Below are 26,966 nucleotides of genomic sequence, written 5' to 3' on the forward strand. Positions count from 1 at the left end.
CACGTAAAACAGGTAACAACGTAGGCACGTTGCCATGATGGGAAACGCGTCGGGCCTAATCGGTCAAGCTCAACTCGGCGTAGACTCACCTCCCGCGCGGACTTGCGTCCCACGACGACCAAACTAGCGGGTCAAACCGAAACGAGTCGTTTTCTCCATCGTTCTGTGGAATGTTCGGCGGGGTTCACAAGTCATCGAATCCGAGTGAACGACGAGTCGATGCGGCCGGCCGCATCGACTCGTACTCGGAATTCAAAGGCAAAAAAGCAAGAGACACGCCACCCCCCAAACGAGTGGTGGACTCGGCCTCCTCCCGCACGCGGCGCTGGGTCGACTCGGGCCGAGCGGCTGCAACGTGTCCCTGCCCTGGACTTGTCGTGCCCGACTCAATCAATCATTGGGGAGGCAATCTAAGACAAGAAGTTGGCGTTGAACGCCCCGAGTCTTGGAATCTATTCTTCCCAAGTTTGTAATGGTTGCGTGATCATTACATTTGTTACTTGTGAGCTCAATATCTCGTTTATTTTCGTATTATATTTAGAGCCCAATTGACCAAATCATTCTAACTTCAATTCGGATGGTATATTGACGAGTTCATGGATTGAAATGGTAGAAATAACAATAATAATAATAATAATAATAATAATAATAATAATAATGTAGACTGAATTATTTGAATTCAGTTTTATCTATATTTTTATTAAAAAATAAATATTCTCAATTAAAATTAAAAAAATAACTAGCCAATGTTTGGAAAGTATAAGTCAACTTGACTCAAACTTGGGGAAAAGAAGTCTTTCCAAATATTATATTAAGTCAAATATCTTATCATTAATTAAAAAAACACTTTGTTATAAATATCTTTGTGATGGTTTGAGGTATATATATATATATATATATATATATATATATATATATATATATATATATATATATAGTTGATGGCTTGGATTTGAAAGGTTTTAGGGTGGGAAAGGATGTGTAGAAACATAAAATAAAGAAAATGATTGATGGCTAATTCTATCAAACAATTTGATAGTTAGATTTAAAGGTTTCTATGTAAAAATATATTTGGTAAAAGCATCAAAGACTATAGAATTGGATTTAAAGGTTTTTAGGGGGGAAAATAAATGGGTCAAAAAAATAAAAAAACCCTACAAACTATAAAATTTATGAAACAAAGTAATGCTTTCATTGAGATTCGAACTCAAGACCTCCCGCTTACTAAACGGGTGCTCTAACCAACTGAGCTATGAAAGCCAGTTGATGTAAACTTACACAGTTTCTTAATTAAAGACATTCGAACGAGGCCAGGGTGAAGCTGACGTCAGTCTCAGCGTTGTTTTGGCGGCAACGTGGGGCCGATCAGATGTCGATCTTGTCCATGACGCAACTTGGTCAACGTCGTCTTACCGTTTTCCCCGTCTCGTGTCCGTTTAGGCGTGCGAGCGGTAAATAGGGATTAATCTCATATTAGTAACACTAAGATTGATATATATATATATCGAGTTGGAGTCATATTAAAAATAATTATCGCTACCTTCGTTTTCTATGAGTAATTATCGCTAACTGTTTCAGTCCGTCTGCATCAGAAGCAGCCGTCGAGAGACGGAGGGTGGAGGCCAAGTCACGCCACAGTGAGCCAAATCGAATGGTCAACCGTTGACCTTATCCAAAAGAAATCCTTGCCTGCGATGAATTCCTACCCGCCGTTCCTCTCCTCCGTGTCTGGAGCTCGAATGGGCCTTCTCGACCGGCTGTGGGACGACACCGTCGCCGGGCCTCCGCCGCTCGACGAGCTCCGCAAGTACAACTCCTTCTCCCCTTCCTCCGCCTCCGCCGCCGTTGTACAGGTCGTCTGTAGCATCGCCATCGTCCGCGCCCCCGACGCCTCCCTCGCACGTGAGTTGCTCCTCCTCCGCCTCCTCCTCTTCCTTTTTCTGTTCTAGAGGTTTCCAGAAGGTCCGAGAAGGCGAGCGGGACCGAAAAGATGGCTTTTTTTTCCCGTCTGAACTACTGCTGCAGCTCCGGGGCTTTGGGGAGATTGGAAGAGGTTGCGGAGGAAACCGGTGCCGGCGGAGGAGGGAATCCAGACGGCCCAGCCGAGATTCCCCACCGTCTATGACTGGTTGGTCCTTCTCTAATTGCTTGGAACATCAAACCCTTGTTCATATGTTTCCTAATAATTCATCCATTTTTAAGGCCAGTAGCACTTCAAAGACTCTCTTTTTATGATTGTGCACTTGTAATTACTTTGTAGGGTGGTGATAAGCTCTCTGGATAGATGACACTGAGATGGAGGACAAAGTATGACCACAAAATTGCAGTCAGCTTGTGTGTTTCTTGGTCTGTGTATAGCATGCAAATCTTTGTAGTAGTATAAATAAAGCACTGAGAGAGAGAGAGAGAGAGAGAGAGAGAGAGAGAGAGAGGGGTCAAAACACTTGTGTTGTAGTCATCTTACCACAGCTTGTAAATGGTTCTACATTTTCTTCACCTTTCCTTCTCCACTCTTTGTAATCTGTGTTTGTGAACCAAGTGATTTGCCTTCTGCTCAATGGAGTGGATGCTATCCAACCTTGGGGGTGCACCAAAACTTGAAATCGTGCTTAGCCTGTGGACTTCAGAGTCTTAAGAACACAGCAAAGCATTATTAATTCATAAAAAACCTAAACATCTGACAGCATCTGAAAACACACTGGAAAAAGGATTTAATAGTCAAACCATGTGCTATTTAATATCTGATGCTCAGGAAAATAAAACAATTTCAGGTGTCATGTTGCACAGTATGGATATGTTCACTCAATATCTGGCTTGTCTTCAAAATCATAGACAGCTTATGTGAAATCAATGATTGCTAAATCATGATCTAGTTTGTTGTTTCATATTTGTGGTTTGGATAAGGCTAGTCTACCTTTTAGATCATCAACCTGTCTGCAAATTGCACAGGATCTTGTCCTTCTCTGAGAAGTGCAGTGGAACACTATCACAGCTTGGGTTGGTGCTCACATCAAAACTTGATACCACCTGCAAACAGCAGCCTGCTATGAAGCTAAAATTGCAGAGGTTTAGTAGTCTTGGGCCATCAAGAATACACAATAAACATATCTAACAAAGTTGCTCTCTTTGCCAGCAGATTTAATCATCAGTTATTGTAGGAACAGAATTTTTAGTAGGAGCAGTGAAGCATGGGCATAAATTGAGCTACAGATTCACCACAATCCCTTGTAACATAAATTGATTCTTCGAAGAATCAGGGAAAAAGAACTTGGACTGTTGGAGAACACATCACAAATATTTCTTCCTATTTCTTATTTGCTAGTGGAAATGGAAGATTCAAATCTCTCTTCATTTTCTCAGGAACCAAACAAATCTAAGACTACCTGATCATCTGTGAACATCACCCACTCTGACCTACAAATCCTCTGCTTTTTCTTGGGATTCTGTTTTTATTTCTTAATACCTTTTATATGATATACTATGCACAGTTTTCCCTGACCTACATATATTAGAAGTATTACAACATATGAATTCTGCATCTACACATAATTGTCAGACATTGTGCATGACCCAAGTGTTCATATATGAAAGATCTGTTTGTATGTAAACCAATCTTTACTGTTTCTGCATAACATCAGATTCTTTTGGAAGTATGAAACCATTCAAGCAAATACTCCCAGAAATCACTGAAACTTACAAGGTGAATAAATGGAAATTAAATAACCTTCCAATGGTGATGGGAAACAAAATGCAAAACTCTTGTAGTGTTTAAAAGCCTTGCTGATATATAAACAAATGAATTCATCACTGTAGTTGCCATGGCCATACTTGTGTGCACTGTGGTTTAAGATTTCAGTGTTTCAAAATGCATATATGTAATTGAGAAGTTTATACAAATAAATCACAAGGCCATTGAAGAATTTTTGATGGATTACCAGAATATAATGCTTTAACCCAATGGTTATCACAAGGTAAGTTCAGAAGTTGTCACATGAAAAGAACATAGATCAGATTCACCTTCCCATAATGTTAAGTTGCTTGCTTCTAAAGAATTCATCAAGGGCATGACTTTGGACTGTCAATCTGAAACCAATGACAAAAAAGTGAATCCTAAGTTCCATTATGACTTCATTTGGACTAACTTGATTCTGAGATTTTGTCACTGGTACTGGGTTGGTATGCATTAAACATCTAACCAGATCAAACCTTGAAAAGAAATTCTTCCCACTTTGTGTCCTGTCTTTAGTGTTCTTACCAGTTGGTGATCTCCAAAGTTTCACCACCCACAAAGTTATCATATCGTAGATATTAACATTTCACCTTAAATTTGCATGGTTTCTTGTTGGTATTAGACCTTTCCTTGGAAACCAAGCCTTCTTCCCATAAATCTCACCTATTGATATGTACCTTTTGTCTTCCAAAAATCTTACAGAAATCTATAAACATAAGGTAGATACTGTCCGATATCTCGGTATCATACCAGTCTGATAAATTACTGAAATCGATATCAGATCCGATAAGGGTGTATCTAGTGCAGGAGGCTCCCACCAATGCAAGGTCTGGGGAGGATCAATGTATGCAGCCTTAATAATATCAGATCTGATATCTAAAAGAATTAGAATGGCTGAATCATTGAGCTAAAGAATGGTTCTTCTCCATGTTGTCATGATCTATGCCTAACCCACCTACCACCATGCATATGACAACACACTGTCCATATCGACATGATAGAAAATACCACCACAAATTTTGTCTGAACTGGACTTGCTCCTCCTCTCCATGTCCATCGGTTGAGTTGTGCTCCTCCCTCAACAAAAGTACTGTATCATCAATCACTGTCTCGCTGCCTCCAAAGTCCAGCAAGCGTGAATCTTACTCATTTCAGTCTCTGGACTTGATTGGAGCGAGCATAGCAAGAATGCTTGTCTCAGAACATTTGTATCAACCTGATGGCAGGCCAAGCACTTGATTACTTGTGAGATGAGACATTGATAGTGATAGATAAACTCAAATATACCCAAAACTAGAAAAAATCAAAATCTATAAAAGACATCAACTCATTGTAAGCATGTCCAACTTCAATAATCAAAATAAAATTTTATTTTTTGTAGAAGTTTAAGCTACACTATCACATCTTTGGAACTTGGTCAATGCGTTTATAAAGCATTAATGGTGCAGTCGATACCAACCAGAGAAAACAACTTCTTAGGATTTGTTCACCAACACAGTCCTTAAATCTCCACAGGATCTATTTGTATTTCCTATTTTTATTTCTATCTACATATCCCTGCTCATCCGGGTTGATGTCAATCCACTGATCCACAAAAATAGATTTGAGTCGATCGTCATAGAAGACTTGAAACTAATAATCATAATACATTATTTCTCTAGCATCAAATAAAGAACATGAAATCTTTCTCATCAATTTAGGTGAAGAAGTAGTTGAATTTTTGTTGGTTGTTCCCTTTTCAATTTCACATGCGATCATAAATTATAAAGATTCGAGATCTCAAGTAATCCTTGTGGCTTGTGATCTTTGTTTAATTAATGAAGTCACAAGAACAAAAAAAATTGCTTGTATAATATATCAACAAGTTGAAATTTGAACTGACAACATGAAAGGAATTAAACTAAACAAAAGTACGATACATTCCGTGACATTTAAATATTTTGATTTGGTTAGGTGATCAATATTTACATGGGAGGAAGCAGATGAAGCAACAACTTAATAATGCTCTGTCCTTGTCATGAAGTAAGTACTCTACATGGTTCAAAAACAGATAAAGCATTGGGGGATTCCACAGCCATTTAAGCATTGTTTTAGACCAAGAAATCAATCTACCAAACTTGAAACTGACACCAATTAGCCTTAAAACTAGATTTAGGAGCCTATATGAAGAGTGTTAATGTAAATCACTAGAACCTAATATATTTTAGCCCTTCTCCTCACTTGAGTTTGGTTTATCTCAAACTAAACCGACTTGAATGCGAGAGAGAATATATGACCATTTCTCTTTACTTGAGTTCAGTCGATCTCAACTTAAACCAACTTGCACATGAGAAAGAACGTTGTATGAGAATACTGTTTTTATGACTTGAATAATCCTAAACTCTTTTTGCATCATTTTTGAGAAAGGATATTAAGTACTTCTCGGCTGAAATGAGGTCAAACCGTAGAACAAGTCAGCCAATAAGTGTCTCATAACGAAGGTGCCAACTCTCTTAGCTAATAAAGATGTTATGAGACGATTTTCAGATCAAACAAGAAAAATCTTTGGGTGGATTGAGGTTCAGTTGACTGTAGACTGTTCCATTCAAAACATAACAAGTCCAATATAAAGTGAACTTTTCATCCATCAAGTTGTGTTTTTCAAACCAAATCGATATGCCTTTGATGACAGATCTCTTCTTCGCCATGACACCAATTCAAGTGAATTAGGTTGGCGGTGCCCCGGATTTTTAATTGTGTGGATAACAACACATTCTAAACGTGCATTTGGCTAAGTTACGACTCGTAGTACTTAAATCTTCTTTTAAAGATTACCGCAATGATGATGAATAGAAGAGTTGGAAGGTGATGTGGGCTCTATCAGTACTCCCCAAAGTGAAAATTTTTCTTTGGAAACTTCTATGAAAAGTACCACCACATCTAAATGGACCTCTCACTTCCTTCACAACTATAAACACGTCCAGTTTGTCATTCAAGTCAAAATTCAATCAAACATAACTTTTTTCAAATTTTTTTTTTGCTAAGAACTTTTGATATCTTGTCCAAGCTAAAACCTCACTAGTGTCTCAACTATTTTACAATTGGGCATGGCTTGATGAAGATGGAGATCTAAACCCTCACTCAACATCTTCTCTCCGTTCTTTAATTGCTAACTATCTTTTGACTCTTGTGGAAGCACTGAAATGATCGATTGCCTCCTTCGCAACCAATACCTTCAACCCTTCACAATCTGGATAAAAACACTTTCCCTAATTGATGATACCCATGCTCCACCCCGTGAGGGCAGTGACATTAATCTCCCTCTTGCTTCAATTCCTCCCCCTACCCAAACACCACCATATTGGTTTACTTTTACTTTGTGATGATTCTTATTCTCTTCTCTTTCTCTCTTATTGTCCTTGATCAGGAGAACAATATTGTCATAGTAGACTGTTGCACCTTGTCACCTACTTCTTCCCCACTGGCAGAGATTTGGGCAGTCATAGAAGGTCTCAAGCTTGCCTATCATGAAATTATTTTCCATCTTCAGATCTTGTCAGACTCAAAACAACTTATGAACTTCCCACAGAACCCCAACAAAATCCCTTAGACACTCATCAACTCCACATCTTTAATCTAAGTCAAATTTCTTTCATTCAAAGCAGAAAAAAAACATGCATTTGGCATTCAATGCCTACCGCTGAGCCATGATGCTATGTAAAGGGAAGCTAAAGAAGTAATAAACAATTTTATGCTCGTACAAGTAAACTTAATGCATGATTTGATATCTCAATCGGACTAGTTCAATTAGTCAAACCAACTGGTCAAACATGGGAAGAATGATACAAACTCACATGGATTACTCGATATTTCATCCTCATCAACCCCAAATCAAACGTTGCCCTAATTAATCGAAAGAACCACCCCGAACGTAGACTGATTGCGATTGTTTGTTACGACATCACATCTAATAGCGACGAGCTTCTTTCCGCCTTCTTTTGTGTAGCAACTCGCAAAGCAATTGACAGTTCTACCCATTTCCTGCACGTGTCTCTAGAACCGTCTAGAAAGTTCAGTAGGACTTTATTTTTCAGTTTAGTTTCCTTTATGTGATAAAAGAAATGGGAACAAGAAATGGTGTGACTCAACCAACAATCGCTCACGAAGACGGCAACGCCAAAAACAAGGCGTCATGATGTGGTTAATCCACACGGTTAATTAATTTCGCTTGTAAAGAGATGCGGGGGTAAATTAGTCAAAGACCAGGACCATCTCACGCACAGCTAAAACTTAGCTAGAGGCAAGTGATGAAGTACCGGAAATACCCTTCACCGCCTATGTGATGAGAGCAAATTGATTCTTAGAGCCACCGGGCACTGCTTGTTGCACGCTTCGTGGCGTCTGCTTTCCATCTCCCGCCCACCGGACGTTGACCCGTCTTTTACAAACTACCCCCCTCCCCCAGCCATCTCCCTGTCCACCTCACGTAGTTGCCTATTCACGAGCGTCAATCTTTTCGAAGGACGCGTGTGCCTGTCATCCACCGTCCATCCGCTGGATCCGCTTTGAGTTGCGTGCTCACCTACAACGGACACAAGACTCTCCTCGCCAAAAAGGTCGAAGAGTCGGAGCTTCAAATGAGAAATCTCGCACAACTTTTACGTCTAAATCAGCCCCGCACAGCGGAGATATCGGATCGGTGATGGACGGTGGCGATGGATAGGGGTCTTTATTTCGTAGGCTCTTTTAGCTTTTTTTTTTTCTTTGACGCAGATTTCTACAACGAATCCTAACAACTCTCTTTGCCTCGGAGCTCGTCGTCGCCAAAGCGTTGAATTGTTGGCGTCGTGTTCGTTTTAAGAAGGTGAGAAGAAGTGGAGGTAAACTTGACTAGAACAGGAAAGGTCTATAAAGAAAAAAAGAAGAAGAAAAGGGGATTGGGAGAGAGTGGCGCACCGCTGAGATGGTGAGGACGCCGTCGTCGGGCGGCGGGAGCTCCCGGAAGTCCGGCCATCGGCGGATCGCCGACATCCTTGCGGATGATGAGGACTCTAGCGACGAGTCCGTCTTCAACGGGTACGGGTACGGCTACGGCGGTGGGGGAGGCGGAATGATGCCCATTTTCCTTAACGACCAGAGCGATCTGGTGGAGGTGATGCTGGAGCTCGACGAGGAGTCGATGGTTGTCCGGAGCGTCACCCCGACATCCGCCGCCGCCGCTGCCGCGGCGTCGGCGGGGAGGGATTCGTCGGGGAGCCTGAGCCAGAGCTCCTCGACGTCGTCGCGGATCCGGCGCAAGTTCGCGTGGCTCCGGTCGCCGACGTCGCGGCGGACGCTGGCCGACATGCTGGCGACGGACGACTCGTCGTCGGGCCCGCTCCCGGCCCCCACAGCTGCCGTGTTGTCGCGGGACGCCCGGCGGATCCGGGCGCGACTGGAGCGGACGCGGTCGGGGGCGCAGCGGGCACTGAAGGGGCTCCGCTTCATCAGCCGGACGACGACGGGGGCAGCGGACGCGGCGGAGCTGTGGCGGCGGGTGGAGGACCGCTTCGCCTTGCTCGCCAAGGACGGCCTCCTCTCCCGTGAGGACTTCGGCGAATGCATAGGTCACTCTCACTACACGCTTCTCGTTTGTTCTTTTCGGATCGGGATCGGGTAACCTCCCAGTGATGCGGTCCAACCATCGTTGAGGATTTATTTCGATTTCATCTTCCCCAGGAATGGTGGACTCGAAGGAGTTCGCTGTGGGCATATTCGATGCCCTGTCAAGAAGGCGGCGCCAGAACTTGGAGAGAATTACCAAAGAAGAACTCTACGAATTCTGGCTCCAGATCTCTGATCAAAGCTTCGATGCCCGCCTTCAAATCTTCTTCGACATGTATGTATGCGCTTGATCAAAGCTGTACGATTTCTTTTCTTCATGCTCTAATTTGATTTTTGTTATGGTAGGGCGGATACCAATGTGGATGGGAGGATTACGAGAGAGGAAGTACAAGAGGTGAGCTCATCCTGGGCAGTCCAATTATCAGTGCGGTTATGGAGACTGTGAGGGCAAAGAAAGGGTAACTATCATTTGTTTCACTTTTTGTTGGGTAACAGCTAATAGGCCTGAGTGCTTCGGCAAACAAGCTGTCCATGCTGAAGGAGCAGGCGGACGAGTACGCGGCTCTCATCATGGAAGAGCTGGACCCCGAAAACCTCGGCTACATCGAGGTGAACAGGGGACACCCAATTCCTTTGTCTCCTTTCCACTTACGCGTCGATCGATGCATAGCCTTTCAACGCTGTTGCGCGTTCTCCTTTTTCTTTTGAACAGCTATGGCAACTGGAGGCGCTGCTGCTGCAGCGGGACACGTACATGAACTACAGCCGGCCGCTGAGCACGGCGAGCGCGGCGGGGTGGAGCCAGACCATCGCCGGCGGGCCGAAGCCCTCTCGGCGCCGCTGGTTCAGCCCTCGCCGCGCGGCAGCTAGGCTGCGGCTGGCAGCGCAAGAGAACTGGCAGCGGGCGTGGGTGGTGTCGCTGTGGCTGGCGGCCATGGCGGGCTTGTTCGCCTGGAAGTTCACGCAGTACCGGGAGCGGGCCGCGTTCCAGGTGATGGGCTACTGCCTTCCCACCGCCAAGGGCGCGGCGGAGACGCTCAAACTCAACATGGCCCTCGTGCTGCTCCCCGTCTGCCGGAACACTCTCACCTGGCTCCGCTCCACACGGGCCCGGCTTTTCGTCCCCTTCGACGACAACATCACATTCCACAAGGTATGTGAATTCTAAATGATTGATTCCTCGCTTGGATATTCTATCGAAACAAATCGCGGTTACTGTGCCCTTCCCTCTCTACTTGTTCATCACGTTGTGGTTGAGCCGTCAGAGTCTCCGCACATCTTCCATCTTTTGTCATTTTAATTTCACGTGCCAAATGCATAGTTCGTACTCGCGCCTCTTCACGGTGGCCGGCAGTGCACGTTAAATGGATCTCATGCACTGTCCGTCCCCGACCTCCAGAACAAGGGCCTACCGCCTCCTCCTCTTTCCTCTGTCTTGATGATTCAGACTTGGGTCCTTCTCAATCCACAAGGTTCCACATTTCGCCTTATGACGTGGTGGCATCTCGCTTCCCTCGCCGGTCGTGTCAGCTGTACATGGTGGACACCCATGACCAACATCTCCAACCAGCGCAACACTTTTGTTCTCCTCCCAGAAGTGTATTGTACATGAATTTTTCTTCGAGTACATGGCCTTCCAAAGGTTAAATATGCCACCTTCGGGGTCTCACCAATCATTGAAATCCAACTGCCCAAATACCAAGGTGCTCCAAGACAAGTATTTTTAAGCTTTTATTCTACAGTATCCCACGTGGTATGCGCATTTGTATGTGTACGGGCTGCATGTTAAACCACAAACAAAAAGCTTCTTGGGACTAATACTTTTATATGCCACGTAAATTAGATTTGTTGTTCTTATGGTACAGATGATTGCGACTGCCATAGTGATCGGGATCCTTCTACACGCCGGGAATCATCTGACGTGCGATTTCCCGCGGCTGATCAACTCGTCGCCGGCGCGCTACGAGTTGGTGGCCAGATACTTCGGACAGGAGAAACCCACGTACGGGAGCCTGGTGGCTGGGGTGGAAGGGGTGACGGGGATCGCCATGGTGGTGCTGATGACCATCTCCTTCACGCTGGCCACCCACCGGTTCAGGAAGAACGGCGCGAGGCTGCCCTTCCCGCTGAACCGGCTCAGCGGGTTCAACGCCTTCTGGTACTCCCACCACCTGCTCGCCGTCGTCTACGTGCTGCTGCTCGTCCATGGCTACTACATGTTCCTCGTCCAGGAGTGGTACCAGCGGACGGTATGTCCTTCCGACGACTCTTCTCGGTTACATTCTGCATCGATGACGTTACATTTCCATGCGTCGGAGGCGGAACCGGGCTTGGCGCGGCGTGGCGTGCAACGGGTCGGGATGGGGACAGGTTTTTACGTCCCACGTCTCCGTCGTCGCTTCTTCGAAGCTCCGTCGCGTGTGCAACCGGTTGCCTACTTTCCGTCTCCGCACGGCATTAACGACCACGACCCGATATTTTCTCTTTTTAGGGCTACCACAAGGGACGCCATCCCTTCTCTCACTAAAACTGCGCGGGAGCCACTTGCCTTCCCCGCTTGACGGGGGTCAGGCGGGACCCAATGATGGGGATACCATGTCTTCCTCCAATAGGATGTCAGGTGGATGTTAGGCTAGGTTGCTCAGAGCCTCTTTTTGGATCGAGGTTGGCGTAAATACGCGTGACTGGGTTGGGACGAGAAATAGGTGAAACACAACCACTTCCACGTCGCTGACGTGTGTTAAATGCGTCAAATTGACCCGTCCCCGTCGGTCACCCCGGACGAACATCAACACCGGGCCCCCACTTCCCCATGCTGTGCGTGATTTCCGGAGCTTAGAATCCTCCCGGGTTACATGTAGACTTCTCCCATCTCAACCGTCAGTTTACTCCCGTGTATATCCGCCGTTCATCGGTACCACCCTCAAACATACAGGTGAGCGTGGTTCAGATGGACGGTAGGGATTATAGTTAGAGGTCAAGATGTGACAACCGGAGGATTCCAAATTGCCGTCCTATTTGAGTTTGAGGCCATGATTTAATTAACTAGATTAGCAAGGTCGGATTTAGGATCTTGACCTGTCTTGTCATGTCGACTATTCGACACTAAGATAATACTTTACAGCCCATCATGTCGAGATCGATGTTTCAACTGTCTCGTCTAGTATGGTTGATTATTTGCATTGTGGTGGGTGGTGATTGGAACCGCTGAGAGCAAGCTGATCATGCCATCCCGTTGATCGGATCACAGACATTATAAGTTGATTTATGCTTCATATAGACCGAGTTTGGACTTGAAATTTTGGGACCAGCAGAAGCATCTCCATCAGACACCTAAGAGTCTAGCTAGAGTATGGGCCAACACATCTGGATGTGGGACTTTGCCTAATAAAAAAGAAAAGATAAATATGTCTTGCTGGTAGGTTTGACTTAGGTGTTACATACGTTATTCTAGTGACTTGATCGTGAGGGTCACCGTGAGCATCCTTCATTCTCATGTCATGGTCTTTCAAACGTATTCTTGACGATAGAATATCTTGAGCATAAGTTGGAACAGTTGATGGAGGGAACTCTTATGTTAGTCACAATCTCACCGAGGCTTGGAATTTGGTGCAACAACTCACATGGAAAGAGCTATAGTTTATTCTTAAATTGTCTGCTTGCATTGTTGGGTAGTAAGCACAGATGACGTGAGCATTAATTTGGAGCTATATTGGTAGCTTTTGACCATTGACTTGGAACTCTCCAGAGGTCATGGTATCATGCCATCATTCACACAAGCAAAAAAGAATACTAATATCCTATTACACATCGTTCTAGTCTTAGTCTGTAAATTGCCAAGTTTAAGGTGTTTCCAGAAGTGTTTTTATTAAAAAAAAAAAACAACAACAACAATAAAGAAAACAATTGTAGCCATAATGAAACTTGTTTGTATATTAGGTTTAAATGCTACATGCATCATCTTAGATGTATCTATATTACTTGTGATGCATATACCTGCCAGCATACAACAGAAAAGAAATTTCTAAAAGTGTTTTCATTGGTTCAGATGAAAGAGTGTTGAGAATTTCTGATTTAAAATGTTAGTTGCTATATCAATTCGTAGGGTAGTCCAAGGTCCTGTGTACATTGATTATCTGCAGAGATGGAATCTGACTTGGGGACGTGCTTAACTGCAAAGTATTTATGAGGATAGTTGTGAAATAATAATATTCAATCAGTTCCAATAGTTGTAGCTTTGCATGACTTGTAGTCTTTTGTATATTGCATGTTGCTCCCATTTCTTTCCTTCCATCGAAGGGCCAAGTAGAGGATGGTCTATTATTGTCGGCTAACATTTTTTTATATTTTTTTTCTCTCTTGGGCTTCCATGCACCCCATACCCTACCACAATGTGGAGGTTGGCAACCAGAGATCAGGCTTTACTTAGGATTTCTTTTACATATTTATCATTCTAAATACTCAAAATACTTATCATCATGAATTTTCAAATTACATGCATGCCATTTAAAAAGAAAATCACACATGTCATCAAGCATGTGATTGAAATATTCTTGCAAAGTGCTCATTAGTATTAGCTAATGTCCTAAATCAGATTCGATTGGGACCAAAACAAATATTCAGGCAAATCACTAAAACTAACAAGTTAATTATAATTTCATATGGAGATGACAAATACCAAGTTCTAAACTGGGTTTTAACTAAATCAACTATGCTTATTTCATATTGTAGTCATGTTTAAAATAATATAGATAGAACCTAATAGGATGGCATATACATGGTCATACAGTAGTTTCTAATGGTATATATGTAAGAATGTGATAACAAATATGGTATTTAAAAAAAAACAAAATGGTATTTTGGAAGTTATATGTGGTATATATTTAAAAGCACTTGTATGAACAAAATTATTGTGTTGAAACTTGATTTCATTGAACTACTGAGATTTCGATAGCAATAAAATCTCAATAATCCAAGTATTTTGAAAATTCTTACTGGATTTCAATTATGTACATTGTGATCAATTTTAGAGACTGTTAGGTTAGTGACAATACAAACATAATCTATTTATCCTATACATAAAGAAACAAACTTTAGATAAAGATGCCTCATTTCTAGTGTACTTGTTGAACTAATGTGCTAGAAAGGTACTTGATCTGATGTACCAGCAAGGTATATTGATCTGATCATCTGTTGTGCTAATTATGTGGTCATCTGGACAGACATGGATGTACATCTCTGTTCCATTGCTGCTCTATGTGGGCGAGCGGAATCTGAGGGCTTTCCGTTCCAAGGCTTACTCTGTCAAGATCTTAAAGGTACAAGCTTTCTTCATCTCTGGACCATTCAGTTTGTTCTATACTTCAAGGAAACTAAGTTCATACCACAGTTCGTACATGGTCATAAGGTGTTTGAATTGTTTTACCAACTTCACATGTTATACCAAATTGAACTTTATTCAGACAGGAGAAATTAAGAAACAATTTAGCAAGTTTTCCTCTCCTGCTTCTCATTTGATGGCTTCACATGCAATTGTCAGTAAGAAACTCTTACGAGTACTTTTAGGGAACTTAGCTCATTACATGGTCCATGTTATGCATGATTATTGCCCTTTCTGTAAGCCTTTATTATTAGCTGCTTGAATGCAATGTATCATCGAATGATTCATCAGCGTACATGAAGTGTAATCAATGGAACAAAAAACAAATTGCATGTAACAGAGTTACCATGCCACTGTGCAAACCCTTGAATAGGTGTCAGAAGCTGGCTTATGATTTGCCTATATATGAAACTTAGATGGTTTAGCAAACGTATTGTTACTGGAAAATCAAACTCATCGACCCAATTACTGTTATGTTTAACAAACATATTGCTTTAGATGTTTCTCCTTAAAATTCAACAATTTAAGGATTACAGCACATTGATTTGTTATAGTAGAAAAACGTAATGGTTAGAATATTTAGGTAACAGGGTATTATTGTCTCTACATATTTGATTTGTACTCTCGAAAGTAGAATTGCTTAGGTATAAAGCTTGACTTGATGATGTGTAGGTCGCATTACTACCTGGTGGTGTGCTGACTGTGACCATGTCCAAGCCACATGGATTTCGCTATAGAAGTGGACAATATATATTTTTGCAGTGCCCTACTATCTCCCCATTTGAATGGTTCATCACAGAACTCTTGTTGCTATCTCCATCGTTATTATGAACATATTCCACATAGTCAGCTCAACCATTACGCTTTTCATTTTAACAGGCATCCTTTCTCCATTACGTCAGCTCCTGGTGATGAGTATCTCAGTGTCCACATTAGAACCAGTGGTGACTGGACCCAGGAGCTTAAGCGCATATTTATAGAGAGTTACTTCTCACCACACTCGATGGGGAGAGCTTCACTTAATGAATCAGGTTCTTCGGAGCAGACAAGGTAAATTTATTTCCATAATCGAGCAAATTACAGAAACGGCTATTCAGAAGAAAAGAAACTCAATAGTCAAAATTCAATTCCTGTGCAGGCAGCCTAGATTGTTTGTAGATGGACCCTATGGTGCTCCAGCACAAGACTTCCGGAATTATGATGTTCTTCTGCTGGTCGGGCTTGGTATAGGAGCAACACCTTTCATCAGCATTCTCAGAGACCTACTCAACAACATTAAGTTAGCAGATGAACTGATGGTAAAGCGACAACCTATATGCTTGCTTCGCTGCATATACGCTGATTATTGGAATCTGTATCTCATTCGAGGTTTTGTGTATCTCTGAACCTTGTTAGGATTTGGCGATGGAAACCAGCAGGTCTGAAGTTAGCAGTCACAGCTTCAGCTTTTCCACATCCAGCAGCAGCATCAAGAAGCGAACGTATAGAACTAGCAGCGCTCATTTCTACTGGGTTACAAGAGAGGCCGGATCCTTTGAATGGTTCAAAGGAGTAATGAATGATGTGGCTGAAATGGACAAGAAGGTTCTTCATTCTGCCCTTTTGTTTTCTTTATTTGTATGCAAACAGTTTATTTGTTATCACATGTGAAAAAGGAAGACAGTTAACAGAGTAATGGAAGTTTATTTTGTATTGGAACAGGGCATTATAGAGATGCATAATTATTTGACGAGTGTTTACGAGGAGCGTGATGCAAGGACTACTCTCCTCACAATGGTGCAGGCTCTCAGTCATGCCAAGCATGGTGTTGACATTGTATCAGGCACCCGGGTAAGAATCTATCCAGCAAACCTTCATCAAAGCATTATTTTATGGAATAAGTTGATATGCTTTCTGACAAACAATCATATACTTCTGTTGTTGTTATTATATGGATGAACAATGAATATCCTTGGTTGACCAAGGAATTATACTAAAATTATATTGATACTTTTTATATTTTAGGAATCTATTTGTTCTGAAGTCCCACAGTCTGATCTCCACTCTGGTTACAACTATAAGTTGTGATTTAAATCTAACGAAAGATTTGTTAAAATAAATCAGAAATTGATGTTAGTTAAAATAGGAAAGTTTCAATAGTTGAATTGATGGAATTAGGAAATCGGTTGAGTAAATTAAATATACAATGAAATGAATGTCCAAGAAGCATAAAACTTTTTTTTTTTTTTTCTATCAAGCAGAGCACAAGAAGCGACTGAACCTATCTGTTTATAAGTGTTTTAGTGTCAAGAGCTGCAACCATTTCTGTTGTTAAACTCCATTAAAATGATTGAGACTATTAAATTGGCAGGTGAGAACTCACTTTGCAAGACCAAATTGGAAAGAAGTATTTACCAAGTTAGCTTCGGAGCATCCTGGTGCAACAGTAGGTAAGAACTTCACATGAACTTTCTACCTGATGCCATGATTTGCAACTTTGTTTCTGCTATTTAAGTAGCTACTTCATCAATAATCTTCCTGCTCAGCATTTTTCTGCCTCTACTGGCATTGAACAAGCATCAACAACAATCTTATTGGGATTTACAGAGTCCACTGGTTCACGCAGGTGTATTCTACTGTGGGACACCAACTCTAGCAAAAGAGCTGAGGAAACTGTCGCTGGAGACGAGCCACAAGACTTCGACTCGATTCCATTTCCACAAGGAGTACTTCTAATCAATGGATACGGTACAGCAAGACAATTAAAATTTTGATCAAAAGTTCATAGAAGCAAATAACTAGTCCCTTATAAATGTATATAACCTGGATAATCTATGAAGGCAAAATAGTTACAAAGCACACCGTGAGAAAGATGAGATGCAACCTTTCTCAGTCATTATCATTATTCATAATCACACGTGTACAGCCCATATACATGTTAATTAGCATAAATTATACTTTTTTTTGTTCCTTTCAGTAACTTTGCTGACTGTTTTGAATGAGACATTAACATACTCAGGCAAAGAACTTCCTCCAGTTTCGATCAAGGGCAATGCGAAGTTTGAATTCACCTAAAGGTAATCGAAAATTTCTCATTCATTCCTGTTAGTTGACAGTAATTAGTGCTATTGAGAATATGTGAAACAACTTTGACCTACACACAGACAGGACTTGTTGGTTTGATGTAGAGAAGCTCATCATTCAGCAAACATTTGTTGTGGTTAGAAACATCTGTTGGTTATAGACAAAGGACATAACTAGGTCCTTAAGAAGGGGTTTCCATTACTTTGCATACATGCTTTCTCCATGATGGAGCAAAGCTGGCTTCATTAGAGATCCAAAACAATCTTTCTTTCTAGTGACAGTGTCTTCAAGATCACTTAAAACAGAGCACACCTGAAGTCCCAGATTCACAAACTTGAAGCCTGCAATAAACACTTCCCACCCACAACTTCCCTTCTGAGATCTGAGCAGTGCTTCAGCTAGAAATCAGAGTTTAGGTTCCAAAGGGAAAAACAAACATGTCCAAACTAGAACAGAAGAGTTTGGCAGAATGTCTTCCAAAAAACAGTTGATAGGTGGTATTGTGTGGCTGCTGTTGGCCTGACCAACATGTTGGTAGGACAGTGACAAGCAATCAACACTTGTTTCTTTCTGCAAGGCTGGAGAGTTTATGAATGTAGACACTACTAGTAAATTAACTTATACAACTTAGCCTAGGGGAGAATTTCTATGCTAGATAATCTCTTTCTACAAACTTTTGTCTATGATACTTGGAACTACTGTTCCAAATTAAGATGATCAAACGAACAAGTACTTCATGGATCAAGAAGAGACTGTAACACATGACCCTTCGTTGCTTTATTCTCTTTTTTTATGGTTACTTGCTGATGGAGAAAGTACTGCATTCCTCACGGTTCATTGAATCTGCAGAAAAAATTAATACAGATTCTGTGAGACATCTGAGTGGTTGTAGCACTAATCAGCACCTTAGGGCAGTACCATAATAAAAGTTCATCAAGGACAGCCTGTTGCCATGGCTTGTCCAATTATGAGCAGCTCTTGCTTTGTTAATAGTTAATACCATAGGATCCATTGCCCATGCTGCTATTCCTTCTAAGATAATTTCAAATGAGAGGTGCTCTTATCCAACCTTATAGAATCATATTATATATAAGTCCACTATAAACTTGTAAATATATAGAGTTAATAGTAAGAGAACACCGTGAAATATAATTTAAAAGAAATTTCAATAATTCTGTTTCAAATTTTATATTTTCATGATATTTTTAGCCACAGAGGACTGTAGGTGAAAGTTTTATATTTTTTATTTAAAAATTTCTATATGAATTTATCCTAATTTAATCAGAAACATAAACATAACCCACAGAAATGTTATAATTAAAATTTTATAAATGAAAAATTAGTTAAATTTTGGATCAAATTATGGACAATAAAGTTTGGCATCAAAGTGTGATATATCACCATGACAGCAAATATTAAAAGTCCAAAGATTTCATGTAGAAAATTCATGTGGCCTTTGGAAGTGTTTATGTGTTGCCAGAAAATAAAAACTCAATGCTGAAGATGATGGTCCTGCTACTTCTCAGTGTCACACAAATACTTTCTCATGCAACACATGGCCATTTATTTACTTTGTATGATGGATCTACTCATCTACATGTAGATTCAAGTGAGCTAACTTTTTATTCTACAAGTGCATGGTCCCAGAATCTCTGCATTAGTATCTTGAACAAAGAAAGCTCTGCATTAACTACTGCCATGTCAATTCTCATGCTTCCCTTATTTTCAATGGCAAAGGTACTGAAGAGGGACCATTTGTTATTTCAAAGTAGCATTCTTAAAAAGATAATAATAATAATTTTTATTTGATAGTTGCTCCTTTATTTGTCTTAATTGTTAGCTCTTTCTCAAAGTTGTTTTCCTGAGTGCAGATTAGATTATTGTGGTACCTCTCTCTTGATAGGTCATGAAAACTTTATTTAGTAGGAAGGTGATCTTGTAGATTGCAGCAAACAGAGACTTGGAACCTAATAAACCAAGCATTCATATATGATTTTGCTGATATTTATGCTACTTTTTCTTTTTTAAAATAATGGAGAGGTGTACACCCATAAGAAAAATTATTTGAACCAACCGCCAATAGACAACTTAGAACAAGGATTCTGATACATAATATCTTGAAGATGAAGAGGAAAATCAATCAGTAGGTCAAAGCTTAATTTTCATTTTTTTTACTCCTTGGGTTTAATTGTGTTCTTTGGATGTTTAATGTCAGTTTGAGATGGTATGGAATTATTAGCAAGTAGATATAAACTTAGCTAAGTCTCAGATGAGGTGATCCTAGAAACAATTTCCTAAATTCCAACTCTTCTTGCCTTTGACCTGCAGTATTGGATACTATATATTTGATTGGAGATGATTCACTGGGGCTATTAAATTCAGATCAGGAAAAAAAAAAAGTCAAAATGATGCAAAAACAAGAATTTGCATTCAATGATTGCCTTCTCTCTTTTCTCACAGGATGACAATGGATGGAAAGAGAAACAAGTGTTTGGTGGCCTATCATCAAGAGAGTGGGTGGATTAAGAAAATAAAGCTTGATAGGTTGGACCTTAGATAATATTCTGATTTAGCTAATGGGCATTTACAAATGGCCTTATAATTGCTGCAGTGACCAAAGCCAAGATTGGGTCGGTGCAAGCTTATCTTGATGCCTGTAAACCCCAACACTAATGATATTTAATTTGTGTACAAGGTCTTAACAACATATAACATATCTTTCTCTTTCGATGTCACAGAGATGATTGATTCTATGACATCTGTTGTGTATACAGCATACTTATCATTTGCCTCTGTAGCCATTTCTAGGGCCAACCCCAGCTTTACTTCAGTGTGCTTTGTATTGTGTTAAGAACTGGATGATAACTTGTGTTCTTCATCTAGGGAATGTAAATTTGTGGTAACCTTCCAAGGAATGTTTTCATGTTCCATTAGGATTTTAAAAACCATCCTAATATCTCTATTTATTCATGCCTTAGCATTTGTTCTTATTGTCTCCCTTATAAGAACAAATGAGGGAGGTTGGGAAGGAGTAAACTAGTCATAGAAGCATATTTGAAAGTCAAAAAAATTAAATTTTAGTTATATAATATACTTGATAGTTTTTCACCTTTGTGGAGATAACGGTTGATAGATTTTTCATTTCATTATTTAATAGTGATCTCTATAATAGTTTTTTTTTTGCACTTAAATCTAATCTAACCAACATATATATGATTATCCAACCACCAAATCCAAATCATCGGACAATTCATAGATGAAATCGTTATAATGTGACTAAAAATAATATCGGATGATCATCAATAAGACCATTGATAAAGATATTTTATCTGAGAGGAATATAGAATCAAGGATTCATAAGTTTATTAGATCATAATTTACTCTTAAAGATGATATTTGGAGCTCACTACCCATCGCACTAATGACAAAATCTAACTTATTAGATTGACATTAGAAGGAGGGTTCTAAATCCTTGGCTCCTTTTCGAAAAAGAGCATTGATAATGATATTTAGTTCTATTATCTAAAATAGATAATTTCACACGAGTTGTACTAATGATAATAAAATATGACTTATGAATATCGGATCTTTCTCTCCGCAACACTTAACAAGGGACAGGATATAAAAATTATTTCTTTTTACCAACCAAACGATTCCTTGATCAATTCATTCATAAATATTTTAATGTTCGATTATGATAACGCCAATTATTTATTGAACCATCAAATAATTATTAACAAGGGAGACACCCCGTGCCAATTTTCACGAGGGTATACTGATGCCCTCATCAAATTCTCCGTACCGAAGTCCCAACATCACCCTCCGATCCACGGATCGAATGGTCCTTCGCTGGCTTCTTTTCACAAGGAAAAGGAGAAAGGATAAGGGCAAATGTGTACTTTCACATATGAAATACACGCATTTACACTCCACACGTTGCTGTTTCCTAAAATGGCTTCTGCCGCGGTCGTCGCCTCGCCGTCAAGCCGCCGTCCCACAACCTCACCACGCTTCCGTTAAGCGCCGTCATGTCCTGGTAACGGTACCATCCCAAGTCATCCGGCCGCCGCCGCTGCCGTGCCGTCAACCAATCCAACTGCCTGCCTCCATCCCACAGCGCCGTCGCCCGGCAGCCGACGCCGGGAACGCCGGCTTCTTCGCCCTCCTCGCTTTCGTCGTCGTCCTCCACCACGCCGCAGCCGTCGCGGGAGGCGCCGTGGTAGTACGCCGTGAACGGTGCCTTGCCCGCGTTCGTTTCCTTCACGTGGCATCCGGACGGCTGCGCGATCGGTCGGAATTCCTTCCGATCGGTCGCCGCCGAGGCCTGCGGTTCGGCCCGCTCGGCAGGGAGGGCGGGAACGTTAAGTGGAGGAGGCGGAGGGGAGGCGTCGGATCTGGATCCGACGGTCCTGATGCCCCAGATGCCGAGCGCCGCGGCGAGGACTGCGGCCCACGCCCAGACCGAGCCAGCGGCGTAGCTGGGGAGGGAGTAGAGTCGCAGCGCCACCGCCTCGAGCGGCACTTCGAGCAGGTCCATTTCCGGAACAACACCAACGCAGGGAGCGAGCGCGTACTCCGGGAAGAAACCTTCTGACCTGAGAACCGCGAACAGTCGAGCGGGATATATAGAAGGAGACGAAATCTGGGCCGTTGAACATCACCGATGTGATGCGGAGACGCTGGGAACCGATGCCCTCTGCACGACCGCGTCTCCGCACTCGACACGTGGAATCCTGGTGGGGTTCCAAAGTGGGTCCCCCATGGAGCAGTTGGGTTGGAGGATTGGGTGCGAAGGTAACTTTAATCTATCCACGTCAAGCGTGGGGGCGCCTCCACGAAGACAGGCAACATCCTCTCTCCAAGCACAATCCCATCACTGATTCCCCGCGACGCACTATGCATGGCGGGTCCACGCTGTGAAAGCGCTGCATCCTGCTTAGTGGGGAACAGCCGATCCGCACTCGTGTGCCCTTTAGTCTACGGCGTGGATGAAGGTCAAAATAATCGTTGACTAAATCCCAGCGGACGTCAGTCAACCTTTCGCAGAAATGGTCAAAATAAAAGCATCATCGATAAGCTCCAGACGTCTCCAACGATGGCGCCTGAACTCCCTCCCCAGCTCGGACTCGAGAGCATCTGTATGAAGGCAACAGGTAGGGCGAAGGGCTTTGACGAAGTGATGCAGTTGTGTTCTCGACACAGGATTCTGATAGATTACGTTCTGACACTTTCTTCAGCAAAAAACGAATTAATAATTTCTAATTTACACTCTGACAACACATCATGCACTGTATGTAACATACAATCGAATCACCACATTTCAAGACCTTTGTTCTGTGAGCTAAGCTTTTACTTCGGCTCCTCTGCTGTTGAAACGTGGAAAAGAAACGAGAGAACGTGGTGCTGCAAAAAGAGAAGAACATACAGTGAGTCACATTAACAAATCCATGTAATGACAAACAAAAAAGATGACTTGTGAGCTGCAAATTATAACATCACAAAATCAAACTACAAGCTTAAATTTGTGCGGTTGGGTTAAAGATTGAACGACGAAAAGAAAATATATTACTTATTGCCACTGTCAACTAAGCTAATTTTTTCTCTCAAAAAGAAACTAAAGCTACAATTTTAGGTCCTAATAAGGCAACAGGGCATCGAAAACAATACTAGAAGAACACAGTACAATCAAGCAGTCACAAAAAAAAAAGGGGAAAGAAAAAGGTCTAACAAGAGCATGCAGAATGTGCAGGTACATTGAAATCAAGGACCATACTTTGTGTGTGTGTGTTTACAGATAGATGAATCCTTAATCTTCAGTTCTAATTTCTTCCTTATACTTATCATCTTTTTAGAGATCTAAGAGTTGTTGCACCAATATCATGGAAAATGAATTAGTTCAGGCAGATATAATTCAAAAACAATAATCCACACTAGTGATATGTTAATCCAAGGATTTTTCGCTCATCGGGCAATTCTTCTAGAACAAGAGTTGCATGAAGAGAAAGCTAAAGACGGTAAAGAGCAAAAGGAGCACCTTGTTCATAGAAGATCCTTCCCTCATGCAACACAACACTAGCAGACTGCCTTCCCATTTTGGAACCATCTTCTGTATCATCACCACCTTCGGATGCTGTTGAGGTGGATATCGAATCGTTCAGTCTCTTCTCAGCATTTTTGCTTTTGCTGCCAAATCTTAACAATTTCTTGAACACTTTTTTGATGTCCTTCAATGGTTGATCAGATTCATTAGTAGCAAAGACAAGTCTTTCAACACCGCCCCATTTCTTTCTTACTCTAGCAGCATCAGCTTCCGGCATCAGGTTAAGGTGGTGAGTGTTCCTGGTGTCTGAATTGCCTCTAGGAGAATCCACAGAGCCATCAATATCAGATGCCTCGTATACAGAAGAGATGGAAGGATGAATATGTAAGTCCCTTTCTCCTGGCACCTCATCCACATTCGAACAAGACTCATCAAAATTTGGAGTAAAAGCTGATGAACCATCATCTTGAGCCACATATTCATGATCACCAGAACTTCCTAATTCATTTGTTCTTCCGAATTCTTCATCAGTGTTTCTGACCATATCTGCTGAATATTCTTGCTGATTCACCAACTTTTCATCATCCTCTCCATTACTTTGGCTCTCAGGAATCTTGGAAGCTCTCGATTTAGCAATGGAAGCACCAGCACCAGGACCTATGCCACCACCTCTCCTGAGGAATGTCTTAGGCTCGCCACTAATTTGGATCTTTTTAGAGGCAGTGTTTTGATTGTTCTCCCTTGGAAAGCTTGATAGAGCAAGACTAGAACTATCAGAATTTCGTGGTATGAGTTCTTTCAGTTCACCAAAACTAACAGAGCTGTTTCTCGTGTGATGAATCCTTGGCTGTCTTTCTTCCTTATAACTGTCTATACCTGCAGCAGTGCTCTTGCTTCGATCAAATGTCCTCCAGTCTGAATGAGTGGGTACATTTCCAAGTCGCGCCAGAGGCTTCATGTTTTCCTTCCTCAGGTCAGGTGACTCGCGAGTCATTTGTGCTGAAGGATATACAGACTGGATCCTTTGCTTTGTGAAAGTAGAGTGGGCAGTTCTTGAAGATCTAGGAACAAGTCCTGTCAAGTTTCGAGATGTCGAGGAAGATATACTTTTGCTAGATAAAAGCTTCCTTGTGCCAACTGTGCCAAGGGATTTGTGTTGGTCATATTGAGCCTGTTCATCAAGATACTCCATATCATGCTGCAATGATAAAAGGAAGCAAGTCATTACGAACTTTTTTATTTCAATGAAACAATTGTAGTCTTTCATCCATATGAAAGGATGGTAGAACGAATACATCGAGATTGATGAAGATGTAACCACCAAGTACATGACAAATTTTAGTCTCATAAATAATAAAGCTTTATTCAGTCAGTCTCCTATTACAAGCGGGAAAGAAGTTTCTTATTAGTTTAAGATTCTAAGTTGAAAAGAAACAAGTTTGTCATTACACTACAACACAACCACAAGTTGAAGTGATCCTATCTATCGAATTATTATCAAGAACAAGAGATAACTTAGTAAAGTTGAACCATGGCAACTTAGACAGTTGGATGGTCAGTATCAAAATGTTACATATTCGATCAATTTTCAAGCATCAACTAAATTCTTGAATCCAAAGTTTTAGGCCTATGCAAACAAGAACATGGAAGATATAATGTATAAACCATTTAGTTCTGTGAAAATTTTCAGCAAGCCATTTCTATTGGTTAATCAAAAGTTTATATCTGTTGATGATAGAATAACTATGTGAATTTGTAGCAAGGTAAACGCAAGAGGTATAAATTGCAAAGAACGAGATAATCGATCATATTTTCTGTCAGAAGTACCTGCTCTCTGAATTCTATTGCAGAACGAACACTGAAACACCTCTGCTTTCGCAAGGAGTGATGGCCCAGAAGAACTGAATCCTTTCTGTCAGCAGAATCCCCAAATAGGACCTCTATCTCAGCCGATATTTTCTCTAAGCCATCCTCCATCTCCATCATCACCTCTTTCTTCCGCACCCATTTCGCTGATCCCCGCTCTCGCCTCAGCTTCGCGTCCCGCATCTGCAAGTATTGCTCGTAAAGCCTTCCCTTTGAACTCCCTGACAGACTCTGTTTCATATTGTACTGCAAATTATCCACCATATTCAACAGCAAATCACCATCGAACTCTACCAAACCACTCGTAGGCTCTCCCGAAGACTCCAACGGCATTTCGTCGAAGACCTCGTCCGCGCTATCTACCCGGTCGTCCCCGAGTCGGACTCCCCCTACGGAGCTCATCCGACAGCCGGAAGACCCAGGCCGACGAGCGGCGAACAGACTCTCCAACTCATCGGCCCTGGTCCGCAGCTCATGCATCACCTCTTGGTTACTCCTCTGCGGCCCCGAAGATTGGTACCCTCCCGTCGGGACTTGGTTCATGGAGAAGGTCCGGCGGTGAGACCTCATGGAACAGCGACCGCGGTCACCGCGGCTTCTCTGATAATTGGGCGCGACTGGTCTGGAACCCTCGCCGGTATAAAGGCCCGCCAACGCTTGATTCGATCTACTCGACGGGGCAGTCTGCGGTACCAAGAATGAGCGTTCATATGCCGTCTTGGCGAGCATATGAACATCGTCGGGAGACGGCAGGTAGTTGAATGACCGTTTCGGGCTCGGGTCTTGACGTAGATTTGGTCGTCCACGTTGGAGCCGCCTCCGTGGACCTGCTCGCTCTATTTCTCCTGCATCTTGCAATGCGCTTCAGCAACCGCCACGTTGCAAGAATATATATATATATATATATATATATATATATATATATATATATATATATATATATATATATATATATATATATATATATATATATATATATATATATATATATATATATATATATATATATATATATATATATATATATATATATATATATATATATATATATATATATATATATGTGATGCTTATTGTCAAATATGTGAGATTGTCAAGGAATATTACATGTATGTATCAAGAGTTTTTATAAGCTAAAAATATTGCATATATCTTTGTTGCTGTTTATTATTTTTTGTCAAAAATAATACATCATATATCAGTAAAAGATTTCTTGTTGGGACCTAACTAGAAGGTCAAATATAAAAAATCATTGCATAAGTGTAAGATATTTTTGAGAAAATTTGATAAAGTAATTAAAATTT

General features: G+C 41.5%; 4 protein-coding genes and 1 non-coding gene across 7 annotated transcripts; 2 read left to right on the forward strand and 3 right to left on the reverse strand.

Annotated features, from left to right (window-relative positions):
- Positions 1-1,186: 1,186 nt before the first annotated feature.
- TRNAT-AGU (transfer RNA threonine (anticodon AGU)) lies at positions 1,187-1,260 on the reverse strand. The gene has a single exon. It is a non-coding gene; the product is annotated as a tRNA-Thr (tRNA).
- A 378-nt stretch (positions 1,261-1,638) lies between these two features.
- Positions 1,639-2,496, forward strand: LOC135617376 (uncharacterized). Its single transcript, XM_065117484.1, has 3 exons — positions 1,639-1,902; positions 2,026-2,128; positions 2,261-2,496. Exons 1-3 carry the CDS (start codon positions 1,695-1,697, stop codon positions 2,286-2,288), a joined length of 339 nt encoding a protein of 112 aa, XP_064973556.1. The 5' UTR covers positions 1,639-1,694; the 3' UTR covers positions 2,289-2,496.
- Positions 2,497-8,469: 5,973 nt separating this feature from the next.
- Positions 8,470-20,634, forward strand: LOC135617369 (respiratory burst oxidase homolog protein E-like). 3 transcript variants are annotated; one of them, XR_010488718.1, is made up of 16 exons: positions 8,470-9,315; positions 9,428-9,587; positions 9,659-9,707; positions 9,809-9,922; positions 10,026-10,466; positions 11,179-11,562; positions 14,536-14,631; positions 15,366-15,481; positions 15,573-15,743; positions 15,832-15,991; positions 16,089-16,277; positions 16,395-16,523; positions 17,044-17,122; positions 17,299-17,420; positions 17,650-17,749; positions 20,217-20,634. XR_010488718.1 is itself a non-coding variant. In XM_065117468.1 (14 exons), the coding sequence occupies exons 1-14, from the start codon at positions 8,673-8,675 to the stop codon at positions 17,406-17,408; spliced, it is 2,841 nt and encodes a 946-aa protein (XP_064973540.1). In that variant the 5' UTR covers positions 8,471-8,672; the 3' UTR covers positions 17,409-17,648. The 3 variants fall into 3 exon arrangements, 1 of the variants encoding a protein (XP_064973540.1); XR_010488716.1 differs by having other exon boundaries at positions 17,692-17,749; XM_065117468.1 differs by lacking the exons at positions 17,650-17,749; positions 20,217-20,634 and having other exon boundaries at positions 8,471-9,315; positions 17,299-17,648.
- Positions 20,635-21,702: 1,068 nt separating this feature from the next.
- LOC135635958 (uncharacterized) lies at positions 21,703-22,293 on the reverse strand. Its single transcript, XM_065147444.1, has one exon. It carries the CDS (start codon positions 22,291-22,293, stop codon positions 21,703-21,705), a length of 591 nt encoding a protein of 196 aa, XP_065003516.1.
- A 665-nt stretch (positions 22,294-22,958) lies between these two features.
- On the reverse strand, positions 22,959-26,383 carry LOC135617388 (uncharacterized). The gene is made up of 3 exons (XM_065117506.1): positions 25,624-26,383; positions 23,791-24,994; positions 22,959-23,159 (listed from the first exon to the last, which is right to left on the reverse strand). Exons 1-3 carry the CDS (start codon positions 26,230-26,232, stop codon positions 23,098-23,100), a joined length of 1,875 nt encoding a protein of 624 aa, XP_064973578.1. The 5' UTR covers positions 26,233-26,383; the 3' UTR covers positions 22,959-23,097.
- Positions 26,384-26,966: the final 583 nt, after the last annotated feature.

Source organism: Musa acuminata, chromosome BXJ1-3 (genome assembly GCF_036884655.1).
Source record: "Musa acuminata AAA Group cultivar baxijiao chromosome BXJ1-3, Cavendish_Baxijiao_AAA, whole genome shotgun sequence".
Classification (NCBI taxonomy): Eukaryota; Viridiplantae; Streptophyta; class Magnoliopsida; order Zingiberales; family Musaceae; genus Musa; species Musa acuminata.